Source organism: Leuciscus leuciscus (assembly GCF_965113295.1).
Source record: "Leuciscus leuciscus genome assembly, chromosome: 20".
Taxonomy (NCBI): Eukaryota; Metazoa; Chordata; class Actinopteri; order Cypriniformes; family Leuciscidae; genus Leuciscus; species Leuciscus leuciscus.
The window spans coordinates 19,250,128-19,274,066 of record NC_138744.1 but is presented as its reverse complement, the minus strand read 5'-3'; the positions used below and the strand labels follow the sequence as shown (position 1 = coordinate 19,274,066).

At 39.9% G+C, this 23,939-nt stretch overlaps 2 protein-coding genes and 1 long non-coding RNA gene across 5 annotated transcripts in view; 2 read left to right on the top strand and 1 right to left on the bottom strand.

Annotated features, from left to right (window-relative positions):
• Window positions 1–4,340: 4,340 nt before the first annotated feature.
• Window positions 4,341–23,939, top strand: part of ntd5 (ntl-dependent gene 5) — a 74,001-nt gene continuing 54,402 nt past the window's right edge. Inside the window, exons 1-8 of one of the 2 annotated variants that reach the window (XR_014200544.1) lie at window positions 4,341–4,485; window positions 5,575–5,721; window positions 5,853–6,044; window positions 11,321–11,453; window positions 11,570–11,646; window positions 12,636–12,815; window positions 13,018–13,215; window positions 13,304–13,976. Coding sequence is in view for 1 of the 2 variants with exons in the window: in XM_082149127.1 (XP_082005253.1) it covers window positions 4,419–4,485; window positions 5,575–5,721; window positions 5,853–6,044; window positions 11,321–11,453; window positions 11,570–11,646; window positions 12,636–12,815; window positions 13,018–13,215; window positions 13,304–13,386 (1,077 nt within the window). In the remaining variant the exon portion in view is untranslated. Of the gene's footprint in view, window positions 4,486–5,574; window positions 5,722–5,852; window positions 6,045–11,320; window positions 11,454–11,569; window positions 11,647–12,635; window positions 12,816–13,017; window positions 13,216–13,303; window positions 14,416–23,939 lie in introns of those variants that run through there. The other variant, XM_082149127.1, reaches the window with a different exon arrangement.
• On the bottom strand, window positions 11,330–15,705 carry LOC309483348. Its single transcript, XR_014200545.1, has 3 exons — window positions 15,508–15,705; window positions 11,549–11,721; window positions 11,330–11,449 (listed from the first exon to the last, which is right to left on the bottom strand). It is a non-coding gene; the product is annotated as an uncharacterized lncRNA (long non-coding RNA).
• Window positions 14,891–22,509, top strand: LOC309483327 (uncharacterized protein). 2 transcript variants are annotated; one of them, XM_082149103.1, is made up of 2 exons: window positions 14,891–15,238; window positions 17,288–22,509. In XM_082149103.1, the coding sequence occupies exon 2, from the start codon at window positions 17,529–17,531 to the stop codon at window positions 20,208–20,210; it is 2,682 nt and encodes an 893-aa protein (XP_082005229.1). In that variant the 5' UTR covers window positions 14,891–15,238; window positions 17,288–17,528; the 3' UTR covers window positions 20,211–22,509. The 2 variants fall into 2 exon arrangements, with proteins under 2 accessions (XP_082005229.1, XP_082005228.1); XM_082149102.1 differs by lacking the exon at window positions 14,891–15,238 and adding an exon at window positions 15,736–15,875.

Genomic DNA, 23,939 nt, shown 5'->3' with positions numbered 1-23,939 from the left:
CAATGCTCTTACTGAGGGAAGGAGGTTGTTGGCCAAGATCTCGCGATACATGGCCCCATCCATCCTCCCCTCAATACGGTGAAGTCGTCCTGTCCCCTTTGCAGAAAAGCATTCCCAAAGAATGATTTTTCCACCTCTATGCTTCACGGTCGGAATGGTGTTCTTGGGGTTGTACTCATCCTTCTTCTTCCAAACACGCCGAGTGGAGTTTAGACCAAAAACTTCTATTTTTTGTCTCATCAGACCACATGACCTTCTCCCATTCCTCCTCTGGATCATCCAGATGGTCATTGGCAAACTTCAGACGGGCCTGGACATGCGCTGGCTTGAGCAGGGGGACCTTGCGTGCGCTGCAGGATTTTAATCCATGACGGCGTAGTGTTTTATTAATGGTTTTCTTTGAGACTGTGGTCCCAGCTCTCTTCAGGTCATTGACCAGGTCCTGCCGTGTAGTTCTGGGCTGATCCCTCACCTTCCTCATGATCATTGTTGCCCCACGAGGTGAGATCTTGCATGGTGCCCCAGACCGAGGGAGATTGACCGTCATCTTGAACTTCTTCCATTTTCTAATAATTACGCCAACAGTTCTGGCCTTCTCACCAAGCTGCTTGCCTATTGTCCTGTAGCCCATCCCAGCCTTGTGCAGGTCTACAATTTTATCCCTGATGTCCTTACACAGCTCTCTGGTTTTGGCCATTGTGGAGAGGTTGGAGTCTGTTTGATTGAGTGTGTGGACAGGTGTCTTTTATACAGGTAACGAGTTCAAACAGGTACAGTTAATACAGGTAATGAGTGGAGAACAGGAGGGCTTCTTAAAGAAAAACTAACAGGTCTGTGAGAGCCGGAATTCTTACTGGTTGGTAGGTGATGATCAAATACTAATGTCATGCAATAAAATGCAAATGAATTATTTAAAAATCATACAATGTGATTTTCTGGATTTTTGTTTTAGATTCCGTCTCTCACAGTTGAAGTGTACCTATGGTACAAATTACAGACCTCTACATGCGTTGTAAGTAGGAAAACCTGCAAAATCGGCAGTGTATCGAATACTTGTTCTCCTCACTGTATGTATATATATATATATATATATATATATATATATATGCACAAATACAATTTTGATTCCTCCAATTTCCACAACTTCTATGACAGTGGTTCCCAACCAGGGGACCTAGACCTAAAATTATTTAAGACTAAATATGCTTTAAAATCTAAGTGTATGCTGATATAATATTTCTTGTTTCAGTTTGTTCCCCTAAAAACTTCTATTTAGTTTTTTCTTAGTTTTTTAAAGCAGGGCTCTTATGGTCTTGGAAAGCCTGGATATAATGAGGGAATTTTAAAAGTGTGACCTGAAAGTCATGTAAATTACGCACTCCAGTGTTTTGGTTTTGACCTTCTGCCCAATTTCCTGGATTTATCTGTTTGCCTGTGCTTTCTACCCTGTTGCTTGTTTTGGATTGTTTTCCTTGTGGTTTTGCCCCTTGCCTGTTAGTCATATGGATTACGATTTTGGATTACCCCTAATCAAAGCTGTGTTTGGATCCTAAACCTTTGTGTCTCGGAGCAGTTTGTGACATTAACATTGAATAAATATGTTTTCGTCAGATTAGATATTATTAATCACTCAGACCTCTTTATCTAAACCTCAAACCATTGGACTTCCAAACCCACCATTGTTTGTAGTTTTTAACACTCTTTATCTGTGTTTGTGGTTCTGATTGAATCCTCGTCCAACGCACAATGGGTTGTGGGCAATATTAGCCGTTAGAGTGTGGACAGATCTGCACTTTGGATTTTTAACTGGTAAAAGTAGACCATCCAGGTATCTTTGGAATACTAATTTCAACACACTACGATTTGGGACACACTGGCTGCGTCTGAATTTGCATAGAATTTGCATACTCCCTTGAGTAGGTACTTATTTTGCATAATTAATTACTCCACGACTGCTAAAAAAGTATGTTCTAATGTGAATGTGCAATGTTGTCATTATCATGTGACCTACCAGCGCCAGTTATGTCGCTTCACTGCCACATGGAATAGTAAAGTGTCCATCATATGCACACTTCAGAATCTGCTGGAAGAAGTAGGTCATCCGGGTACTTTTTGCCTACTTTTTTATGAATATTGTGAATTCGGACATACTTCTTTTGTCAAGTACTGTTTTTTGCCTACTATATACAGTAGTCAACATTTGAAGTGGATCAAAAAAGTTCATCAAAGTTGTCCTAAGACAAGAATGGGTACTGTTCAAAATTCATGACTGAATGAATGAATGAATGAGGCATTTATATAGCGCTTTCATATTTACTACTGTACACCCAAAGCGCTTTACAATCATATCAGGGGATCTCTCCTCAACCACCACCAGTGTGCAGCATCCACTTGGATGATGCGACGGCAGCCACAGTACAACGGCGCCAGTGCACTCACCACACACCAGCTATAGGTGGAGAGAGGAGAGAGAGTGATAGAGCCAATTTAGTGTAAGTGGATTATTAGGAGGCCATGATTGGTAAGGGCCAATGGGTGGAATGTGGCCAGGACACCGGGGTTACACCCCTACTCTTTACGAGAAATGCCATGGGATTTTTAATGACCACAGAGAGTCAGGACCTCGGTTTTACGTCTCATCCGAAAGACGGTGCTCTCTGACAGTATAGTGTCCCCGTCACTACACTGGGGCGTTAGGACCCACACAAACCACAGGGTGAGCACCCCCTGCTGGCCTCACTAACACCTCTTCCAGCAGCAACCTGGTTTTTCTCAGGAGGTCTCCCATCCAGGTACTAACCAGGCTCAGCCCTGCTTAGCTTCAGTGGGCAACCAGTCTTGGGCTACAGGGTGATATGGCTGCTGGCAATTCATGTATAACTTTGATGAAAGGTTTATTTCCGCTTGACTACTGTAGTAGGAAGTATGCGATATCGGATGCAGCCTAATTCTAAATTTGAATACTGTATAGGACGGATAGTCTGTTTCGATGGTTGTTGATTTAATTACGCACATGTCTCTAGTTTTGTTAATTATCTAGTCCTGTGTATTTAAGCCCTTTTAGTTTCCTCAGTGTTCAGTCATGTCTTAAGTTTACGTGGTTGTGTGATCTATTTGTATAGTTAATAAAGTCTGTTCTTGCTTTGTTCTCCATCGTTCGCGTACTTCATTGCAACCCCACTTGCCACTCCTAGTTTCTGTGAATGGAAAAGTTTGAAAATGAGCATAAATACCAGAAATATATTGGGGGTGTCTTCAAATATTGTCTTCGCCAATTGCAGGCCTTGGAGTCAGAAAGGTTTAGATCCGCTGCTCTAAGAACCTTTTTCAGTGTATTTGAAAAATCTTATTGTGCTCTCAAGGTCAACTAATATTTCAAGTGCATCAAAACCGTTTTCCTGTGATGAGGAAGTCTTTAGACAAAGAGCTTGATAGCTATTGCATGGATGTATGTGTCCAAATTACCATGTTCTACAAAGAACTCTGTCTTTTTTTAAAAAGGTGCCAATAGGTTTACCAAAGGATTGGTGTGGCAAACCCAGGAACCCCAAAGTGTAGTTTACTGTCCAGACATAACCTATGTAAACCTGTATCACCTCAGTGTCCTCACAGAAAGGAAAGAGGAACAGACAGGGAAATCAACATTCAGTACACATGAAGGCCTTAGTGAGTTGCCTCCAATTTTCCAAATCCAATATGCTCTTCAGAGTACTCTTAATAGTCTTTTCTTTATTCTTTAAGATATTTATTATGGAAGAGTTCACACTTTCTGACCAGTAAACAACAGCTTAAAGACAATATTGTGGATGTATGTTCATCCTTGAGAGATAAGGAGGTTTGTTTCATTCACTGAGTGTGACATTCATCAAAAGGGTGAGATAAATCAGTGGACGTAGCCTGAATGTGATTGTTTGTTGGTTTAGCTGGTCGCTCTGTGTGGGAGCGTGTCACGTTTATCTGTCAAAATGTGTATTTACTCTTGCTAAAGGAAGTTGGTTCCTTTCTGTCGAGGATAAACATACATCTCAGGATGCTGAGTTTAATTGTGGTGTGTTGAGATGTGTCGGCTCACTCTTGCTGTATAACAGACACTTTGTTACAGTATTCGACTTGGCACTGTGCGTCTGTATGTGGAGAAGAGTGTATCCACGAGGCCTGTCACTTGATGTGGGGGTAAGTGTGCGAGCTCTTTTGGCATCAATGGAATTGGGTGAAAGGTCATTTTTTCTGCGGAATTCTACCCAGTATTCAAGACATTCAATACGATCCAGATGTGTGTGTGCATGTACGGCAGCTCCACTCCTCCCTCGCCATCACACCATCACAAAACCCCCTCCTCCAGACTCTCCCCCATCTTTATATTCCCCCTTCTATCTCACTACCTCTTTCATAACCTCTACAGTAAGTGTCAGGGAAAGATGGAGCGATCTCTGCTTGTGTCTCTTCTGTGTGTGTGGGCCCTCAGCAGCCTGGCTGCAGCATCAGGTGAGCGTGTTAGTGTGCGTGGGTGGCTGAGAGAAAATGAAAGGATTATGGATGGCTTTCCATGTAAAACAGTTTTTTTCAATGATTTGTTAATGAAAATTGAATGAATGACAGCTCATTTGATAGATTTTTGCCTTAGAGACTCGTTTTAAACTGGATGTTCAGTATTTATTATTCATATTTTGTATTTAAAGAAAGTGTGATCTTTTTTCATTTTTTTGAAAATACATTTTGAGTCTCCATCACATTGTTTATGAAATTTCTATTCAGCCAAAAATGAATATTCAGTCATTATTTACTTAACTGTATATTACTCCCAACCTGCATGGTTAATTTATTATGTGAAACACATAATATATTTTGAAGAATGATTCAACTGTTTTTGCCAATACAATGAAAGTCAGTGGGGTCCAAAACAACTTCAGACTCCACTGACTTTTATTGTAGGATAAAAAAAATAGACATTTAAAAAAGATATGTATTTTTTGTGTTATACATACAGTACATGTACAACTGTCTCTTTAAAATATGTCCGGTTTTTAATTTGATCATTTTCTACTATCATCCCCTCCCTTTCACATATTGCCTTGAGAATCTGTTTCTTAGAGCTAGTTTTCCATGAAATACGGAACACACAAACAGCCTGCTATTTTATGACATGGATTTTATTGTTAGACAGACAAATGTACACTGTATTTAAAATGTGTAGATGGCATGGACTCTCTTATGCTTACCAAGGTTGCATTCATTTGATCAAAATACAGTAAAAACTATAAAATTGTGAAGTATTACATTACACTGAAGACAGGAGTAATGATACTGAAAATTCAGCTATGCCATCACAGGAATAAATTACACCTTAAAATATATCAAAATAGGAAACCATTATTTTAAATTGTAAAAAATATGTCACAATATTACTGTTTTTACTGTATTTTTGATAAAAGTGTATGCAACCTTAAGCATAAGAGACTCCTTTCAAAAACATATATTTGTTTACCTATTCTGATCCTTTGACTGGTAGTATGTGTCAGCTCAATTGCCTGTGAAACAAATTATGATCTGCATATTGTCTTTATTTCTGTACAGTGGATGTAACAGAACAGTGCCCAGAGAGAATACTGGGTAATGAGAGAAGACAAACATGCCCAAAAAAGTGTCAGCAAGATAAAGACTGTGTCAACAAACGTCAGTGTCTCTGCGACGGGCAGTGTGGACTCAGCTGTGTGGCCCCAGGTCAGAGCTAGAAACCCCATAATGCATTTATTATGAACCTTAAGAGCAAATAAACCTAAACAATGTACTAAATCTATAATATATTATAAGGCAGTGTCCACAGTTTTCATGTGAGTATTCTTTGTGTACAGGTCGTACATGTCCGTGGCCTCTCCCACCTGCAAAAAATTTGGATGTAGTTCTCCTTTCCCCATTGCCCTCTTTCTCTGCGCTGCTAGAGGTTCGTTGTAAGCCTGGGTACACCATGCATAACGGGCTGGACGCTACAATACGCCGCTGCCAGGGTGACCGGCAGTGGAGTGGAGATGAGCCTGTTTGTACAGGTAGAAAGGAGTAAACATATTTTAACTGTTATGTATTGTTTTTTTTACTGTTATTACAAAACATATTGTTTCAAAGCAGCTTTACAGAAAATGACATCAGTCCTGTTGGGTCAGGTTGACCTCATCTTGTTTGTAAACCATCAAATTATTGTCAGTATTATGCAATTTAGGATTACTTCACAGCAGCAATATTATGGTGGTGATATTTAGCGCAGCCAGCCATGAATGCAAGAAAAAAAGATAAATATGTTTCAGTGTCTGCATAATGCTGCATTTTTGGATGCATGACTATTATGGAACAAAAGCTTGGAGCTTGTGGACCTGGGTCAGCGCTTATTTCTGGATGGTGGGGTTTTAGTCTAAAGACTCCAGCTCTGTGGAGAGGAGGCGTAAATCGGCAGAGCTCCAGGCTGCAGCATTCCCAGTATCACCACCTCTGCAACACATGCACACATTCAAACACTCATTTCCTGGAGTAACATGAGAGGTATTTCTAGGAATGAGCTGTCAAAAGAGCCGAGGTGTGGGCGTTTGGGGTCTGTGAGATCTGTCCTGCAATACTCTATTATCTGCAGATCAGTGAATAGTTAACAAGCAGAGACAGGCATGTAGATATGCCGGATTCACACACAAAGTTCAAGCGCATTCAAAGCTGAATTGATGTACAATGGAAGTTTGGTGTGTGTGCATGTTGACTGTATGATTTCCTCCCCCTTCATTAATCAGTCATCCTCACCAAAGAGGGAGAGATTCGATACATACTGTAACTGCATGAGTCAACTGCACAAGAGGGAATGTGAGAACAGCTTGTTCCAGATGGATTTTTCTGATAAAACTTTCTGTTTTATCATTCACATTCTGTCCATCCATCATCTGGGTACCTGCTCAGCCACACGGTGACCTGTGAATCCATTTGTTAACCCTTTTTACCTATCTGTTCATTCACCTAGTCATGTATTGTATGTTACCACATCTAGTGCAGTGGATAAAAGCTCCATGCCATTATCCACAGGGTCATCCATTCGGATTCCTTTTCCGACTATGTATCAAAAATCAGGGAAGCTGAATGAGGGCTTTTGACCGTAAATTATCTTCCCTTACACCGCCTAAGCTCTTGTTTTGAACTTATACGGTGAAAAAAGGCACTTACCACCCTTAAACCATGCATGAGAACATTTCAATTATGTAAAACTTATTTTTGTCTGTTTGTTAAGAAATACATAAAAATGCAATGTAATATTTACAATGACCTGCTTGAATAAACATTTTGTATGTTTTTAAAATCTATATTAATACTTTTGCGTTGCCCCAAGATTTGCATTCTCTTGCAAAGCTTTTGTGTTCCCCCAAGAAACTTGCATTTGTATAAATAGCTTTTCTTTCGCTAAAGTATTGTGTTTCCCTGAAAAACGTTTATGGTTACTCATGTAACCCTGGTTCCCTGAGATAACGGGAACGAGCATTGAGTCAGTTTTAGCTGAAGCTTATGGGGAAAACAAAAAAACAAATGGCGTTTCAGGCCACCAAAAAGGGCGGGGTTGACTGCCTATATAAGTCACGCAGAAACGTTGTCAGTCAGAATCTTTCGACTGAGGAGCAGCTAGCATGACTCGCCGGGCAGCAAAGGTAGCACAGCAAGCTACGCAATGCTCGTTCCCGTTATCTCAGGGAACCACTGTTATGTGAGTAACCATAAACGTTCTCTTTCGATACAGTTCACTCGCATTGTGCTCAATTGAGGGCCCCTAGACCAGCTGCATAGGGAGAGGCTCCCTAGACCTGCTACACAGTCCATAAGTGTCTGAGACTGACATCACCCATGCTTGAAGAGCAGGGATGTCCAGGATGTAAAATCTGACAAAGGTGGACGGTGAGGACCAGCCGGCCGCCGCACAGATATTTGCGAGAGAGACTCCCCTGGACCACGCCCAATGGACCAGGGCTCTGACGCAGCCGTGGGTCACCTTGAGAACATGTCGGCCTATGCGCCACGCATAGGGTGAGAAGAGACCTTTTAACCAGAGCTGGAGTGGTCGCATGTGGAGCAGGCCCAGCGGAATGATAGAGGAAGCTGCCGCCATGAGGCCCAGCAGCTTTTGAAACCTCTTGAGGGGGTGAAAGGACCCCACTTTGGACGAGGTGGCCATGCTCCTGATTTTCAAGGCGCGTTCTTGTGAGAGCCAAGCCTTCATTTGGGCTGAGTCGAAGACTGCTCCCAGGAATGAAATTCGTTGGCTGGGGAGCAGCAAGCTCAAAGTTGACCCTGAAGCCCAAGTCCTCCAGATGGCTGAGGAGCTGGGATCTGTGGGTGCATAGCTCCTGTGTCGATTGGGCTATAAGTAGCCAATCATCGAGATAGTTGAGTAGTTGATTCCCTTCTGTCTCAGAGGGGAGAGAGCCGCTTCTACGCACTTCATAAAAGAACGCGGAGCTAGAGAAAGTCAGAATGGAAGGACTGTATATTGGTATGCCACCCCCTCTAAATGAAATCTCAAGAACGGCCTGTAATGGGGGGCTATCTGTATATCTAATAAGCATTTAGATATTGAATTTGCGCATGGATTTGTTTGATAGCTACCATTCTGAAGGGCCATCTCATGCTGGATCTGTCCCCGTTGTTATAAAAAGTATTCACGGAACGCAAAATAAGGCAAAATAAGGACCACATCCTGCTAGCCAGGCCTTTCTAGTGTACCAGCTACGGGAGAAGCCTCACATGGACTGCTTCCCTTTATTGTTAGCCTGCTGTTTGATAGAGATGGGCACTAAAAGGCACTAACCACCCCTAAACCATGCATGAGAACCATTTAAATTATGTAAAACTTATTTTTGTCTGTTTGTTAAGAAATACATAAAAATGCTATGTAATATATACAATGACCTGCTTGAATAAACATTTTGTATGTTTTTAAAATCTATATTAATACTTTTGCGTTGCCCCAAGATTTGCATTCTTTTGCAAAGCTTTTGCGTTGCGTTGCTTTGGTCTGGCTCATGGGAGCCCTAGCGCCCTATATTGGCCAGCCGCCCCTGGCATAGACTGAACTTTCAGGAGGAAAAATTTTCTTTTTGTGAAAATGTTTTGGTTGGGTGCAAAAATGGTTTGGGTGCGCAAACTGGTGGGACAGGCCCAGAACCGGCAACAATTACATCAATTCTAGCGCCCTGAACTGAAGAGGGGACTGGAAGACGAGCACGCTTTGAGGGTGGTCCGGCCTCGGTGGGACTTAACCTTTTTCTCCGTCCTGAGGCATCAGGACTGCTCGGCTGCACGGGGTCCAGCTCTAGCTTGGGACGAGGCCCTTGACGCTTCAGATATGGGTAGCATTTGGCTGGGCGAGGCATTGCTTGACTTCCAGCAGGGGCTGAACGGGTGCTGAGACTGGCCTGGGTCGCTGCTGGGTTGGCGGGGCCGTCTTGGAGCGACTGGAGGTAGTGGTGGAGCTGGTTCTTTTAGGCAAGAAGTGACGCATAGCCTGCAATGACTTCTGGGCCTTGATGTAGCATTCTGCGAAGCCGTCCATTACGGAGGCAAACAAGCCCGATGGGTAGACAGGGGATCAAGAAGAGTCCTGTCGGCATCCTTAATCTCAGTGAGATTGACCCACAAGTGGCGCTTCAGCACCACTAGACTGGCCATAGCGAAGAGGAACAGTGGACGCGTGCCACGTCTTAGTGAGTTCCTGGTGGACTTCTGGAAAGAATGGGGCTGGACACTGGCAAAGGTTTTTCTGGCACCGCCCCGGCTGCAGGAACCATTCATTGAGTCGGCTGCGGGCGAGCTCTTCTGGGGCCGACCAGTCCAAGATGAGCTCTTTCACAGCTTTAGTGAGGACTCGCAAAAGCTCTGAGTCCATGCAAGGCCGTGCTTTATCACTGTTAATGCGGCAGGGGAGCGGAGTCATCACCGGAGTTTGTTCACTCTTCGCAGTCAGAGGCGACCAGAGACATAGAGTCTAGTTCTTCCTCAGACCCGTCAAATGAGACCATGCCACTCGCACCAGATGAGGGGCGTTGATCCTCGCGGGTGAAGAACACAGGGGACTCGTGACGGTGAGGGGAGAGCGAGGCACACAGGCGCTGGGCCGATGTTAACTCGCTTCTGCCTTGCTGCTCAGCCTGGTGGCTCCGTTTCTTCTTTCACCTCGGCTCGAGGTCCAGGCGCTCAGCGTCACAAGGTTCAGCTTCTTGCAGTGCGGGCAGCTTGAGTCTAGAAGTGCTGCCTCGGCGTGGGCCCAGGCAAGAGGTGCACTCAGAGTGCTCATCTAGAGCAGGCAGGTGAGCCCTGTACAAGCCACATTCACGGCACGACAGACATTTGAAACCGTCGCTGAAATTTGCTCTTAAAAGTTGCTCTTTTATTTAACCTCCGGATGGCCACAGGGGAGAAACTCAATCAGCTTGCTTGCCGAGCACTGTTTCAGTCAGCTTGGTTGCAGAGCACCGTTCAGTCAGCGTGCCAGCGCCGTGCAGTCAGCTTGCTTGCAAAACGTCTTGTTTCGCTGTGAGGCTCGTTCGATAGCAAGAAGCGAATAGAGGCTTCAGTCTTCTTCAGAACAGCGAGATGATCTTCGTGCTGAAGGAGAAAGATTCTGACTGATGGCATTTCTGCGTGACTTATATAGACAGTCAACCCTGCCCTTTTTGGCGGGCTGAAATGCCATGCACAGACGTGAACCAATCAGGCTTCAGGATTCTGGGAAAACAGGAGTTTTCCCCATAGGTGTCAGCTTATGCACCAAAGTAATTTTTTATCTTCAAACTCCTTCAGTATTTGGATTTACTGATTTTTTGGCTGTTTTTGATGAGCCTATTATTTCTTAGGAAACAAAAACTGCTTTACTAATCAAAGTCACCCAATCAAAGTTGTGGTGCAACTAACATACAGTAACATGCAGGAAAAAAAAAAACATAAAACATGAAATGATACCACAGAGAGCCCCCTGCAGACCCTCATGACTGTGTGTCAAGGTCAATAAGTCTCTTGTAATATCAGATAATTTGACCACTTTATGACAAACAAGGTTAGTTCAGATTTGTAAAATGTCAATGGACACCCCAAAAACGGAATATGTATGAATTAATAATTCACGATATTTTAATTAAAAATGGAAAATATGTTACTACATTTTACTTGTTTTATTTACTTGTTTTCACTTTCCTCAAAACAATAAGAAACACGAATACAAAGTGTACATTTCAAAGGACTTGACCAAATCAATTTAGCATTTAAATGCATGCTCAAGTCAAGAGATAAATAAGCTATTTTGATTTAGGTGGAGGTCTTGGAGCAGAGCCGGTTCTGGTGCCTGAGGTTTCCTGTTCTTTGCCTGATGATGATGATGATCTGCTCTCTGTGCAGGGCAGTGCTACTGTGGGATCCACCATCCAGTATCAATGTGCATCTGGGTGAGATTGAAGAGAAAAATAAAACTGGAAAGAGAAATATGTGACTGATATACAACAGAATGTCTCTTTTTATTATAATTATGCAATCTACACACCTTGTCCTTTTCTCCATACAGATCTGTGCTGATTGGAAATAGTGAGAATATCTGTCATGAGAACCAGACATGGCAAAACCCTCACCCCATCTGTCGCCGTAAGTGTGTGTGTACGTGTGTGTGTCTGTCTACACATCCTCCTCCGCATGGGAATGACTGAGACAGAGATCTTGCTAAAAGGAAATAGCAGGTGTATTAGAATGTATGCTTGAGTGGAAGATGTTGATTCAAACTGCTAAAGAGATATTGTGTAGCTACAATTGCACAAAATGGTGCAAAGTAATGAAAGAGAGATGAGAGGGACAGCGGGAGAGAGAAGAGCAATAAAGACTGTGTGGGTTTGAGAGTAGGCGGATAGGGCACTATGTGTAAATGATTTTTTTTTTGAGTGTGTAGAGCTAGTGGAGCTTCACTAAAATGCCGGTTTCACTAAATTATTCTGGTGCAATGATGCCCCCTGTTGGATCAACATCATTTTTGCAGCCATGCTTGTTTTAAATGCTTATTCCATTACGAAGTTATGCTCAATCGATTCGATAGCACCGTAATTTTGACTGGATCTTTCTTTTCTTATAAAAAATGCAAAGAATGTGCGTTAGGCTACTGTGAGGCGCTTTAAGTTAGACCGATCTGTAGAATGTAGAAAGCACCTCACCCTGGTTCTAAGCCTAAACTTGACATAAACTGTAAACTTCAGTACATAAACTGTAAACCCTCAAATCTGATTGGTTGATTGGAAAGTTCTGGTACTTGGTGAAATCACGTTTGAGGTTTTACAGTTTATGTCAAAGGACATATATTTAGGGATAAGTTATGGGAAGGGTTAGGTTTAACAAAGTTTTCAGACAGGAATGGTGTTCCAGGATCAACAAAATATATTGATCCAGGAATACTTGACAAAATCATGATGACCATAAAAACTTTACAGCTCAAATAATACACACATTATAACACAAAAAGTTATGATACATGATGTCGGGGACAGGATTATTAATTTAAGAGTTTTCACATTAGACTTAATAAGGTTTTTAAACTGTAATTCTGCAAGCACATTTGTATATAAGTGTGTGCATATGTTTGTTATCAGGTGTGGTTTGTCCTCCTCCTAAAGAGGTTGATCGTGGACACCTGGTGGCTGTCCAGAGAAATGAATATGAAGTTGGTGACACAATTTATTACCTTTGCAAGAAAACCTTCTTGTTGGATGGACCAAATCAAGTGACTTGTCTACCTAATGGGACATGGAGTGCAGAACCTGCTTGCCGGGGTAAGAAAAGCTGGTAACAACACAATACATTCAGTCATTATGGCTATGTTGAACTTTTGCATAAAGCATTTTTATTTTCTTCAATGTAAGGTTTGGAGTGTTTTGGTTTCCAGCCGTGAATAATAAACCCCCTTTCCTTTTTGTCATGACAAAAATCTCCCATCATTCTCTTCACCATTTCTTCCCTTGCCCTTCCGATTAGCCCGTTGTCCAGTCCCAGCTCAACGCAGCAGGGTGATTGTGGGAGCACTAAAGCGCTGGCCATATGATCTGACGGATGGTGTGGTTGCCCATGGAGAGAATGTGACATTTTTCTGTAAACATCCAGAAAAACATTGCAGCTTCACTGCCACGGAGGTCTGCGTAGATGGACAGCTCAAGGCACCTAATTGCTACCTTGGTACACAATTTCCACCACATTTATACTCATAATACTTTACACTTAAAAATAACCCTGCATCACCTTCATCTACCTCTTTTCTCTTTAGACCCTACCTGGCTGCAGTTCAAGCTCTTCCCTCATCGACTGGTTTCTGAGATTGATACATGTGATCCTGCTGACCTTGAGTAACTCATCTAATTATGACAACACATTTTAGATGTTGGCACACACAGCTCTCTCCTCACTTTGGAGGAGAGAAACAATTGTTTTATTAACGTGCCACTACATTTTTATTTTGGACTGGATCTCAGGATCTCACAGTTATGCCTCATTTAACTCTTCTCTCTTCTATTGTGTATGTTGCATTGACAAAGTTACCTTAAACAGAGTTTGTATCATATCTGATGTATGCAGACACCCTCATACTTGCTTGAGGTCGCGATTGTCATAAGCTGCTATCTTTTGTTGTGTTTTGTGGCCATACTAAGTGTAAAAGTGCTTTTTTTTAGTTATAGCATTTATGTTTATCTTGTTATAATATTTTATTTCTTTGTTAAAGGGATTGTTCATCCAAAAATGAAAATTCTGTCATCATTTACTCACCCTCAAGTTGTTCCAAACCTGTATGAGTTTCTTTCTTCTGTTGATGGTATAGCCATTGACTTTCATAGTAGGAAAAAATATATTTATGGATGTCAATAAACCCATCAACTGTCTGGTTACTGACATTCTTCAAAATATCTTATTTTGTGTAGAGCAGAAGAAAGACACTCATACAGGTTTGTAACAACATGAGGAAGTGAGATAAGTATCACTTATTTACAATAAGTATTATTGTAAATGATGACAGAATTTTTATTTTTGGGTGAACTATCCCTTTAAAAAATTATTCCCGCTAACTGATACATTTGTCAATACCACAATCAAGAAAGCACAGGCCAAAGGTGATCTCTGAAGTCATGCCATGTACAGATGCTCTCTAATTTTACTGTATTCCAAAAGCAGTTAACTGATTTTTGACTGGACTGCTGATTATAAGAAAAGAGTAAACTTGGGAATATTATTGCATAAAAGCTTTGCTGATATACAGCCATGCTGAATTGTGCTTTCATAAGGATTCAGTTTTGCATTGTGCGAACTTCATAATAAATAATCTTAAAAAATAATCTTTTTTATCTCTCTTGGCATGATTCTACAATAAAGAAATTGGAAACTGTTTGTTGTCATTAAAAGTACTGATTTTCTTTTACTTGGTAAGTCTGTATGATGATTGAGTATGACTGTGTAACTCAAAACTTAAACGAAAGTTAGAAAACTTAAATAAGTAAAACTTAAATGCATACAAATAAATGTTTGTGCCCTAGACCTAAAAACCTATAAAATACAGAAAATACACAAATAAGTTTTTTATTTAAGCTCTACTTTTCTTTTTCTTTTTTTTCATTGTGACATTATTTTATGGATCCTCTTGCATTTTTGTAACTGAAAATTATAAATATTGACTTAATACAGTAATGAAAATGGATTAACAATTAGATTATACAATTAATAATGGTATCGTTGTGACATTATAATTTTTTATTTATTATTTCAAACCAGCATATATTAAATTCAGCACAAAAATGTAAAAAATTTAAAAAACAATAAAAAATTATGTGCTCAATATAAATGTGCTTAATTGCCATGAAAATAATGTTTTTTTTAAAAAACAATAAAGAATTCCTTTTATTTATACAATTTATTTCCTTTTAATTTTGGGGTGAAATTTGACCTGTAGACAGTTAAAGTGAGATTCAACGTTAGGTTTATGTTTTGTTTTATTCATCTCATAAACATACTGACAAATACACAACTAAAGTTATGTTCAAAATGTTCAGTCCTAAACGAGTCCAGGTCGGACGTAGAAAACTGCAACACCACGACATCCCCCCTCCCCGCTCTCTCGCGCTCAACCTCTCCGCCCAGTCATTCATTCATATTTGGTCTTCCGGAAGTATCTCAGGGTCGGGCCAGTCAGTGCCTGCGCGAGCTGACTCGTGGGGTGAGAACAGTTTCATATTCAATATTTCAGTTATAAAGAAGCAATGTGTGCGAATGGCTGTAAGCTTTTGGGAAGAAATGTATGTTCTTGTGAGTAGCAGATAAAGAGCGTTTGTTGTCTTGGAAAGTTTGAAATAGGGTTTCCAAAGCAGCAGTGTGTGAGCGCTGTCACTGGCTCGAACCCTCGGTACACATAAAATGGCTGGTCGCAGGTTCGAGCGCAGTCAGTGTTTTGACCAAAATATGGGAATAATTCAAGTGTATACATACCCACGTTATGGAAGGATATGTCCCTCAGACAGATAGCCTACTTTTGGTCATATAATGGCACGGGTTCGACTCACTGTCTGGACCCCGCAGACATCAGACGCGGTGTTTGGTTTTATATATATTTTCTTTAAACGAACCTCCGACGCTTAATGGCGTCGAATGTCCCCGTGTTGATCTCTAACTCCCCCACAGTGCTGCATGGCTGACTGTACGGACAAAGGCGTTGGTGTCAAACCCTGAGCCATGCGCGCTGACAGATGAACGTACTTAATTTGTGATGAAAACCACGGGGAGGAGGAGTGAACCTGCTACCATGACAGCGCGACGTTCAAGCTCATTGCGTTGCGTTCTTAAAAACGGCATGGCATGTGAGCACTTTTTCCAAATATTACACAGATATTGAATGTTGTAACTATTATAGGTCAGAACTGTTCCTTAGCTTGGCTAACTAGTGTTGGCGTCCTGTCAAGCTTTTCATTTCCAAAGAATTTGTCTGCTTTTAGTGTTTGTAATATTGTTAAATGTGAGAACTTTGTGTTCATGCAACACAATCTAAAACCTTTAATAACAAATTGCAATCATATTGTGTCATTCATATTAAAAATAAAGTACTGGTGGATTTCTCAGTTTAGGCTAATTATAGGCTATTGTGTATAAATAGTATGCCATAATAACATGTAATAATGCTGTTTCTAAAAATAAAGTGGTTTATTGTTTTAATTTACTGTCAGAAGTGTTATAATAAATGCTGTTAGTTTTGTATTGTGAGTGTATTTGTATATTAGAGGTTGATACAAATGAAAACAACTGCTAAAATATGATCCACCAACCGTGTCCTGAAATGTGATTTAAGCTTTCGAAATATATTAGCCTAATGCTAGATTTGTTGACCTATTGGACCATAACAACAGAACTAGAGAAAGTTGATAATAACAGTATCCTGTAGTTTAGGAGGGTTCAGGATACACCTGAGAAAATAATGTTCTAAATTAGTAAGTGATTGTTAAATTCCGATATAAAATATTTTTAAGCTTTTAAAATAACCTGTCAATAAGTTTGTGTTCTTGTTGTTTTTTCATTGTGAGTTGCTCAGGGTCCAGGGATGTCGTCATTGTCAACATCTGATCTTACTGTTGAATGTATGTTTTAGTAGGCACTAGGCATCGGTTTTAAATGAAAATAACTTGAAATTTAATCATGTTGTTGTTAACAATGATGAAAATTTGTCTATTATTTTTATATTACCATTACATTATTAGCACTAATCCCTAGATTAAATATAATTACAGATTCTTATCAAGGCACCCTATATCGCCTCCTCTGTTTGCTCTGTTTAACTGCATCTGCAGCTGTCTGTTGTTTTTAATTCAATATGTTATGATTCTGTTATGCTTTTGAAGTATAAGTGCTTCATAAATGCTTGTAAACCAACCCCTTATAGATCAGACAATGAACAAATGATTATACAATTTTTTTCTTAGCCACATCAAAACTTAGTATCCATTTTTTTATGCACTGTATGATGCTGTCTTTTTATATTTAATTTTAAATACACAATATTAAACATTTATTAAATAATGTTTAAAATATAACTTTAAAAAGGTGATTATTAGTAAAAGATGCAGTTGATTTGTACATTTTGACAGCACTAATGTTTTCTGAAGAACTGTTACCTTAACATTTGAGATCTGTCTTTGTATTTTAAGTTTTGCTAAGTTTTGCTATAATTTCTATTATAGAATTCAGAATCATATTTTTTCTTTTTTTTTTCTTTTTTCAGATTGATGCCTTAGATGAGTATAAGGTCCTGACTGATGGCAGTGCCAGAGACATGGGTGAAAATCAGCAGTTACGTCAGATGGACAATGAAATGGATATGGTGCCATTACTTGGATTATGCAAGATTCTGTGGCCCTGCCAGGCAATATTTCAATGTTCTCTCAGGTTATAATGAACTGACTTACTCCACAAGTACTGAATAATATGATTTCTTCTCTACTGGTGAATGTACAGAGGTTGCTATGCGCAAACAACACGCATTGGACGGGATAGGTGAGACCATTCCACATATTAAGTGGACTGACCTTTCTGCAACCAAAGATTGCCAAATGTCTGTGGGTCAAGAGGGCAAATTATCAGACGAGAGGCTCTCACTGAGGACAGAATCTAAGAACAAAGATGTGTTTCTTGTTCCAGCACAAGAGCAGACAGAAGTTGTAAAGGATTACAGCAAACAGAACTCTGCGAGCAGTGAGCAGAACTCACCAAAATATGAATCAGATTCAAACCAGACGATTCCTCTTGAAAACCAGACTGTTAAAAATAAATGTCTTACTTTTGATGAGAATACAAGGAGTCTACCAACAAACATGCAGCTGATACCCAAGATGGAGTCTGTTAACGCTAGGACCGAAGTTTGTGAAGTCACAACCAAAGCTACAAACATTGCGAAGATTTCAACCAATGATTTACTAGAGATTAAAGTTCAACAACAATCTATTTTAAATAAAAGTTTTCATAATGATAAACTACCCTCACCTGCTGGAGGCAACCACACAAGCAAGGAGTTGTGCACTAATAATAAGACACATGTTGTTAATGTAGCACATGCTAGAGAGAGTAAACTTGGGATGGACATAAATTCAAACAAAAGATTAGAATATAGTAAAGACTGCATTGAAAATTATAAAACACAAATTCTATGTAATGTAAGAGAGGAGAGATTTGATTTGGGAAGGAATACTGCAATGACAAGTGCAGGAGATTCTTTGGGACGAAATGAAGGGGATGAGGTATTAGATTTAAGCCTCCCAAAAAAGAAAGACCAAAATAATGAGAGGCAGAGCGAATGGGTTGTAGACCCTGAATATGAAGGTTCACTTCATATGGAAGTTGATGAAATTGAGGATGAGCCTCAACATATAGAAGTGGAGCAGGAGGACGATAATGAAATGTGCTGGATTCCATTAGTAAGTGAAGCTCATACATATCTCCCACAGTATTGGGATGGACATTTGTCCTCCCCTGCGCTTGAACCCATGCCAAATCCATCGTACCCCACCGTCATAACCCCAGATCCGATGGATACACTACTTATAGATGACCAGGGGATTCCTTACACACTCACCCCAGATGGACATAAAGTCCCACAAATTGATAATATACAACATGCTGAGGGGCTTTCTGAACAAACAGTTCTAAGCCCAAGGCAAGCTGAAGATAAGCCCTCTTCCTTTGCTGATGTTGAGGATATTGCAGACTCAAGACTGCAGACACAACCCAATTCACTGTGTCCAAATATGTCTCTAGGTCATGTCTCAGTGAAAGCCTCACAAGTTGCCCCAAACCTTAAGCCAACATCTTCTGTAGCTCTTGCTAAACCCTCCATCATACCTGCTGTGTCTGACTTGGCATCAGTTCCGATTCAGATTTTGGCTAATACTACAGGGTCAAACACTCCCATTCTTCTTCTTCCTCCATCTCAGCTTGAGTCGCTTTCCTCATCAGCTTCTAAGGCTAGCCCAGGGCTAATTACCCTTTCCTTACCGATTCCTCTTAGTCAGAACACTCAGTCCTCCTCCATGTTCCTAGTTTTGTCATCTCCGGTGTCCTCAGCTCAGAGTTCATCCTCTCCTGGTCAATTATCTCAGATGTCCCCATCTTCCACTGTTCCCTCAGCTGCTTGTCCACTTGATTTGGGATCTACATTAAGTTCATGTCCATCACTTCTTAGCCTCAGCACGGTTTCCTCTGCCACAGCTACAGACATCTCAGGATTGAATAACCCCTCTAATCTTCCTGCTAGCCCTACCTCATCAACTGCTTCCTCTAGCACTTCCACAGTGACCTCTACAAGTCCAACCAAGCAATTCAGCACTGATGCCTACTCCGACACACCAGTGCCCACTTCCTTTCGGGAGGCTCTTCTCAGATTGGCTGTGTCTGTGGAGAAGAAACAAGAAAACAAGCCTGAGATTCATTCGGTCACTACTCCATCCTCATGTTCTGAAGCAACTAAGTCGGATTCCTCTTCCATAGTACATGAGAGTAAAAACCACCAGACAGAGATAGACTGTGACGGTGACACTGAGTCTACCTCGGTAGACCAAACAGACGCATTAGATACCATCTCTTCCACATCACCCCTTCGTCCCATATCACCCGTAAATCCCATCAATCACCCAAAGAACCAAGACCCGCAAGCATTAGGCCCACGTCGCATTCTTTACTGTCAGTACTGTCCGCGGGTCTTCTACTATCTTTCAGACCTCGAGCGCCATTCCATCACACACTCCCAAAGCAAACCCCACGTATGTCATCTTTGTGGCAAGGCGTTCAAAAGATCAAGCCATCTTGAGCGACATAAACACATCCATACAGGTCAGAGAAACTTTGTGTGCCAGCTTTGCCCGAGGCGTTTTCGTGAATCAGGGGAGCTAATGAGACACCAGAGAGTACACACCGGTGAGAAACCTTTTCAGTGCTTAATATGCCACATGCGTTTTGCAGAGCGCAACACACTGCGACGCCACACAAAGCGCAAGCACCAAGGCCAGCATCTGGAGGCAATGGGCATGAAGGTGAAACCAGAAAGTGGAGAGATTTCCCTCGCTGGTGTACAAGGAGAGTCAGAAGAGAATGCAGAGTGGTACAGTTCAACAGTTCCTGAAATGGAGTCTGACAGTGACACAGGGGGAGAATGAACTACATGAGGGCATGAAAAAACAGATTATCTTTTTTTCAAAAAGTTTCAAGACAAGTATAGTTGTAAATACGTTTATTGATAGAACAATTCCATACTTCTCACAAGACTGAAGACTCATATAATTGTCTATATTTCATTCCATTAACTCTCGAGACCTTTACTGGTGATGACTGAATCCTGCAATATTCACTTCAGATTCATTCTAATAAGCTTTAGTTATTGAGATAGACCACTTGATAAAAAACATTTGTTTCAATTATTCATCTTGAATAACTTTGAATTACCATTATTTGCTACTTATTGTTCTCATTTCAGTTTTTCGCATGTACAGCTTTCAAGGGTATGATGTAGTTATTGTAAAAGACTACGGGACTTAGTATCAATATTTATAATTTTATATTATGATATATTGAAGTAATGACACAGAGACAAGGAATTGCCTAGATCAGTACATCTCTAAATCATGACTAGGCCCACACAGATTTTGTGTCCACAAAACTCTGCAGATTTCCACAGAATTGGAACATACATCATTCTCAAAGTTATAAACATCTTCCGTTCATTTCACGTTCATTTATTATGTATGGCTAATTTGATCATGCTTTTAGCTACTAAAAACTATGCTTTGGTTTTCTTGTCTTTCAAACATGTTCAATGCAAGTGCATTGTGGCTGCTTTGTGATTCTCCACATGACCTGCAGGGGACAGTATGGTGTTGTTTTCTTTATACTCTTTCAAACTTGAGTTGTGCAGATGCTGGGATCTTCTGACCTGGCACTGTTGTCACTTACATATTTGTCTTTTGTTGTTTTTATTGGCATTTTCTGTCATCTTCTTTGACTTAAGGCAACAGCCCAACTGTGAGAGTTGCTACCAATTAGACTAATGACTACAGTCAATTGGCAGAGGGTGTTTACAGACACACTCGTGTGTGTGTGGATAAAACATTTGTGCCATGAGAAATATATATATATATATAATTTCTTTTCTTTTTTTCAAGCAAATTTACTATGGAAAAGTAAAGCATGCACCTTGTTCCAGAGTTTAGTACTCCTTTAAAACATTCTATCATGCTTTCTTTAAAATCTATTTTACATTGGCACCTATTCTGTAGAATTCTACAGATTTCCCCTAAAATGGTAAAAAAAACAAAAAAACAACCTTCTGGGCCTTCTCATTACTCAACTTTTATATTTCATTTTCAGATATTATGCATTATGAAACATTTTGCTCTTTGTTCATTTCGGTTTCTCCCTTTTGGCTTTTTTTCCAGAAGAGAGAATTTTTGGTCACCTTAGTATTTTTCTTTTAAATGATTTGCATTGTTCTTTTTTAATATTGAACATGAACTATTTGGTTTATAAACGTTTCCCTCTTCAGGGGCCTGTTTCATTTTATTAGTTTGAAATAATTTTTTTTCATCTGGACAAAGAAGGTTTTACTTTTCATGATAGCTTGTCAGACATCTGTTACAAATTGTTGCAGAAAGTTTTAATTTGAAGTTCATCTGCACATGTTTTTTTTGATATATAATTTAATTTATTTAAGACAAGATTTCAACTTTGAGTTGCAGTTTTCAACTTTGATTAGCTGAATGTCTAACTTATTAGTAAAAAAATAAATAAAATAATTAAGTTCTATGTTTGATAAGTTAAAAAAAAACGTGCTTGAAAAAAGGTTTAACCCCTGCTGATTTATTTATTTTTATGTAATTTGCTGTGTAAATAACCAAACATCATGCATGGACTGGACACCTTGGGCTAATCTAAAATTCTGTTGGTTAAATCTCAGATTTGATAAGCATCGGAATATTTGTGAACGCTAATTAAAGCTCGCCAAGCCCTTTTCTTTTGCGGTGGTTCCCATGCTTAATTAACTTTGCTTTAGGCTCATGGCAGCACGTATTCTGCATGCTGTGGAAGTGTCCAGCTGCTGAACAATATCACTAAATTTGGTTTGCACGGTTGTTTACATATCACTTTATTCATATATATTCAGATTGATTTAGTGTTTTTATTGAGCACATTTCACAATAGATTTATCATGCATTTAAAAAATGTTTGGTTCCTTCTTGCAATGTTAAGATGAATGCTCAGAGTGTGCTTAACGAAGAACAATCATGCACCAATGAGAACTATTTATTTATGGTGAAAATGTATATATTTAAAATGGTGTGTTATGTCACAGAACACTTATATATTTAATACACAATTTAAAAATAAGACTGCAGATATTTAAACAGCCTAATTTCTGTAACCTGTGTCACAGGATTTTGAATAAAATGAATCAAATCGAAATGCTGAAAAGTCATCCATCTTTTTCAGACAAAATTATTATTATTATACATTAAGACTATTATGAAAAGTGTGCCATAATATTGTGTGTTATACATTTATAGACTTTATATGATACATAGACTTTGTAATTTATTCATTGAGTGAATTAATGAAATGCACAGTATTACTGGTTATTTTTATATTACAATATTAACTCAGATTTAAAGTGTTTATGAATGTACTTCACCTCCTTTAACCTTACAAGCTGTGCTAGACTGGAGTGTCTGTGTACGTGTGAGTGACAGCTCAGATGTGCTCAGAGGGTCGGTGTTCAATTTGGCAGCATCAAGGGGAGAGGCTCCCACAATCAAGCTGACAGCAGGCGTCTATGAGTGTTGAGTATGAATGCGTGCATTTGTGTGTAAGAGTGAGAAAGAGAGAAACCGTAAAAAATGTAGTTGACTTTTTCTGCGAGACTATGTGCTTGTTACATTGATGGTTGTTACCTGCCTTTAATGTGGTATGTCCATAATAATCAGTAGCCTATCTGTGTAAGCCTGCAACAGTTTCTTGAAATGAATTCTCAGGCAGTATAAACAATTTCCAGATAATAGTGAAGAGGCAACATTTTAGACAAAATGGCTGATGTTTTGGTGGCAGGGAGAGGCTTGTTACTATGAAATGCTTAGGGAAGAGTGTTATTTTAATCATGCTGGGCATTGATGTTTTCTGAGATGTAGATGTTGAGGCACAAGGCAGATCTGCAATGGAGTTGTTAGCAGTGGTGAAGAAGATTGGATGAGCGGTCTGAAAGACCTGGCGGAGATGGAGATGATTCGAGGTTCAAGCACAAAGACTTATGGAACTGTAGTTGTTGAGGAAGCTGGATGGGGAGTGTGAGTATTTTTTCGGATAGGAAAGCGTAATGTATGACAGAACCTATCATATTCTAGGTCTAGGATGTTGTTGCATATTTATGCCACCAGAGGTCAAACTCACTCCAAGTTATGCATGGCCACATCAACCTGAAGCCATGCAAGTAACTAGCGTTGCAACATTTAAAGTTAGCCATCTTCTCTATTTTCAGTGGTTCTCAACTGCTGGGTCATGACTCATAAAGGGGTCACACAGTGGGTTGTTCTGCCGAATGCAAATTATTAAACGCAACTAACTATATAATCATGAATATAAATACAATATTTGACCAATTTTTAAACCCTATTCAACTTATGTCATTCCTGCTTACATTTGAATGATACACAATGCTGGTACCGTGTGTGAAAACTGCTTCCTAAAGTGACACCAGCTAAGAACCACTGGCCTATTTATAATGCTTTTGATCAAAAAAGCTGACACTTTCTGTAGCTGTAAAATGTCATATTTCTTTGCAGATATTAGTTATTTAGTTCAATTATTGTTTTGACACGATTAGCAATTCCAACCCTATCCTA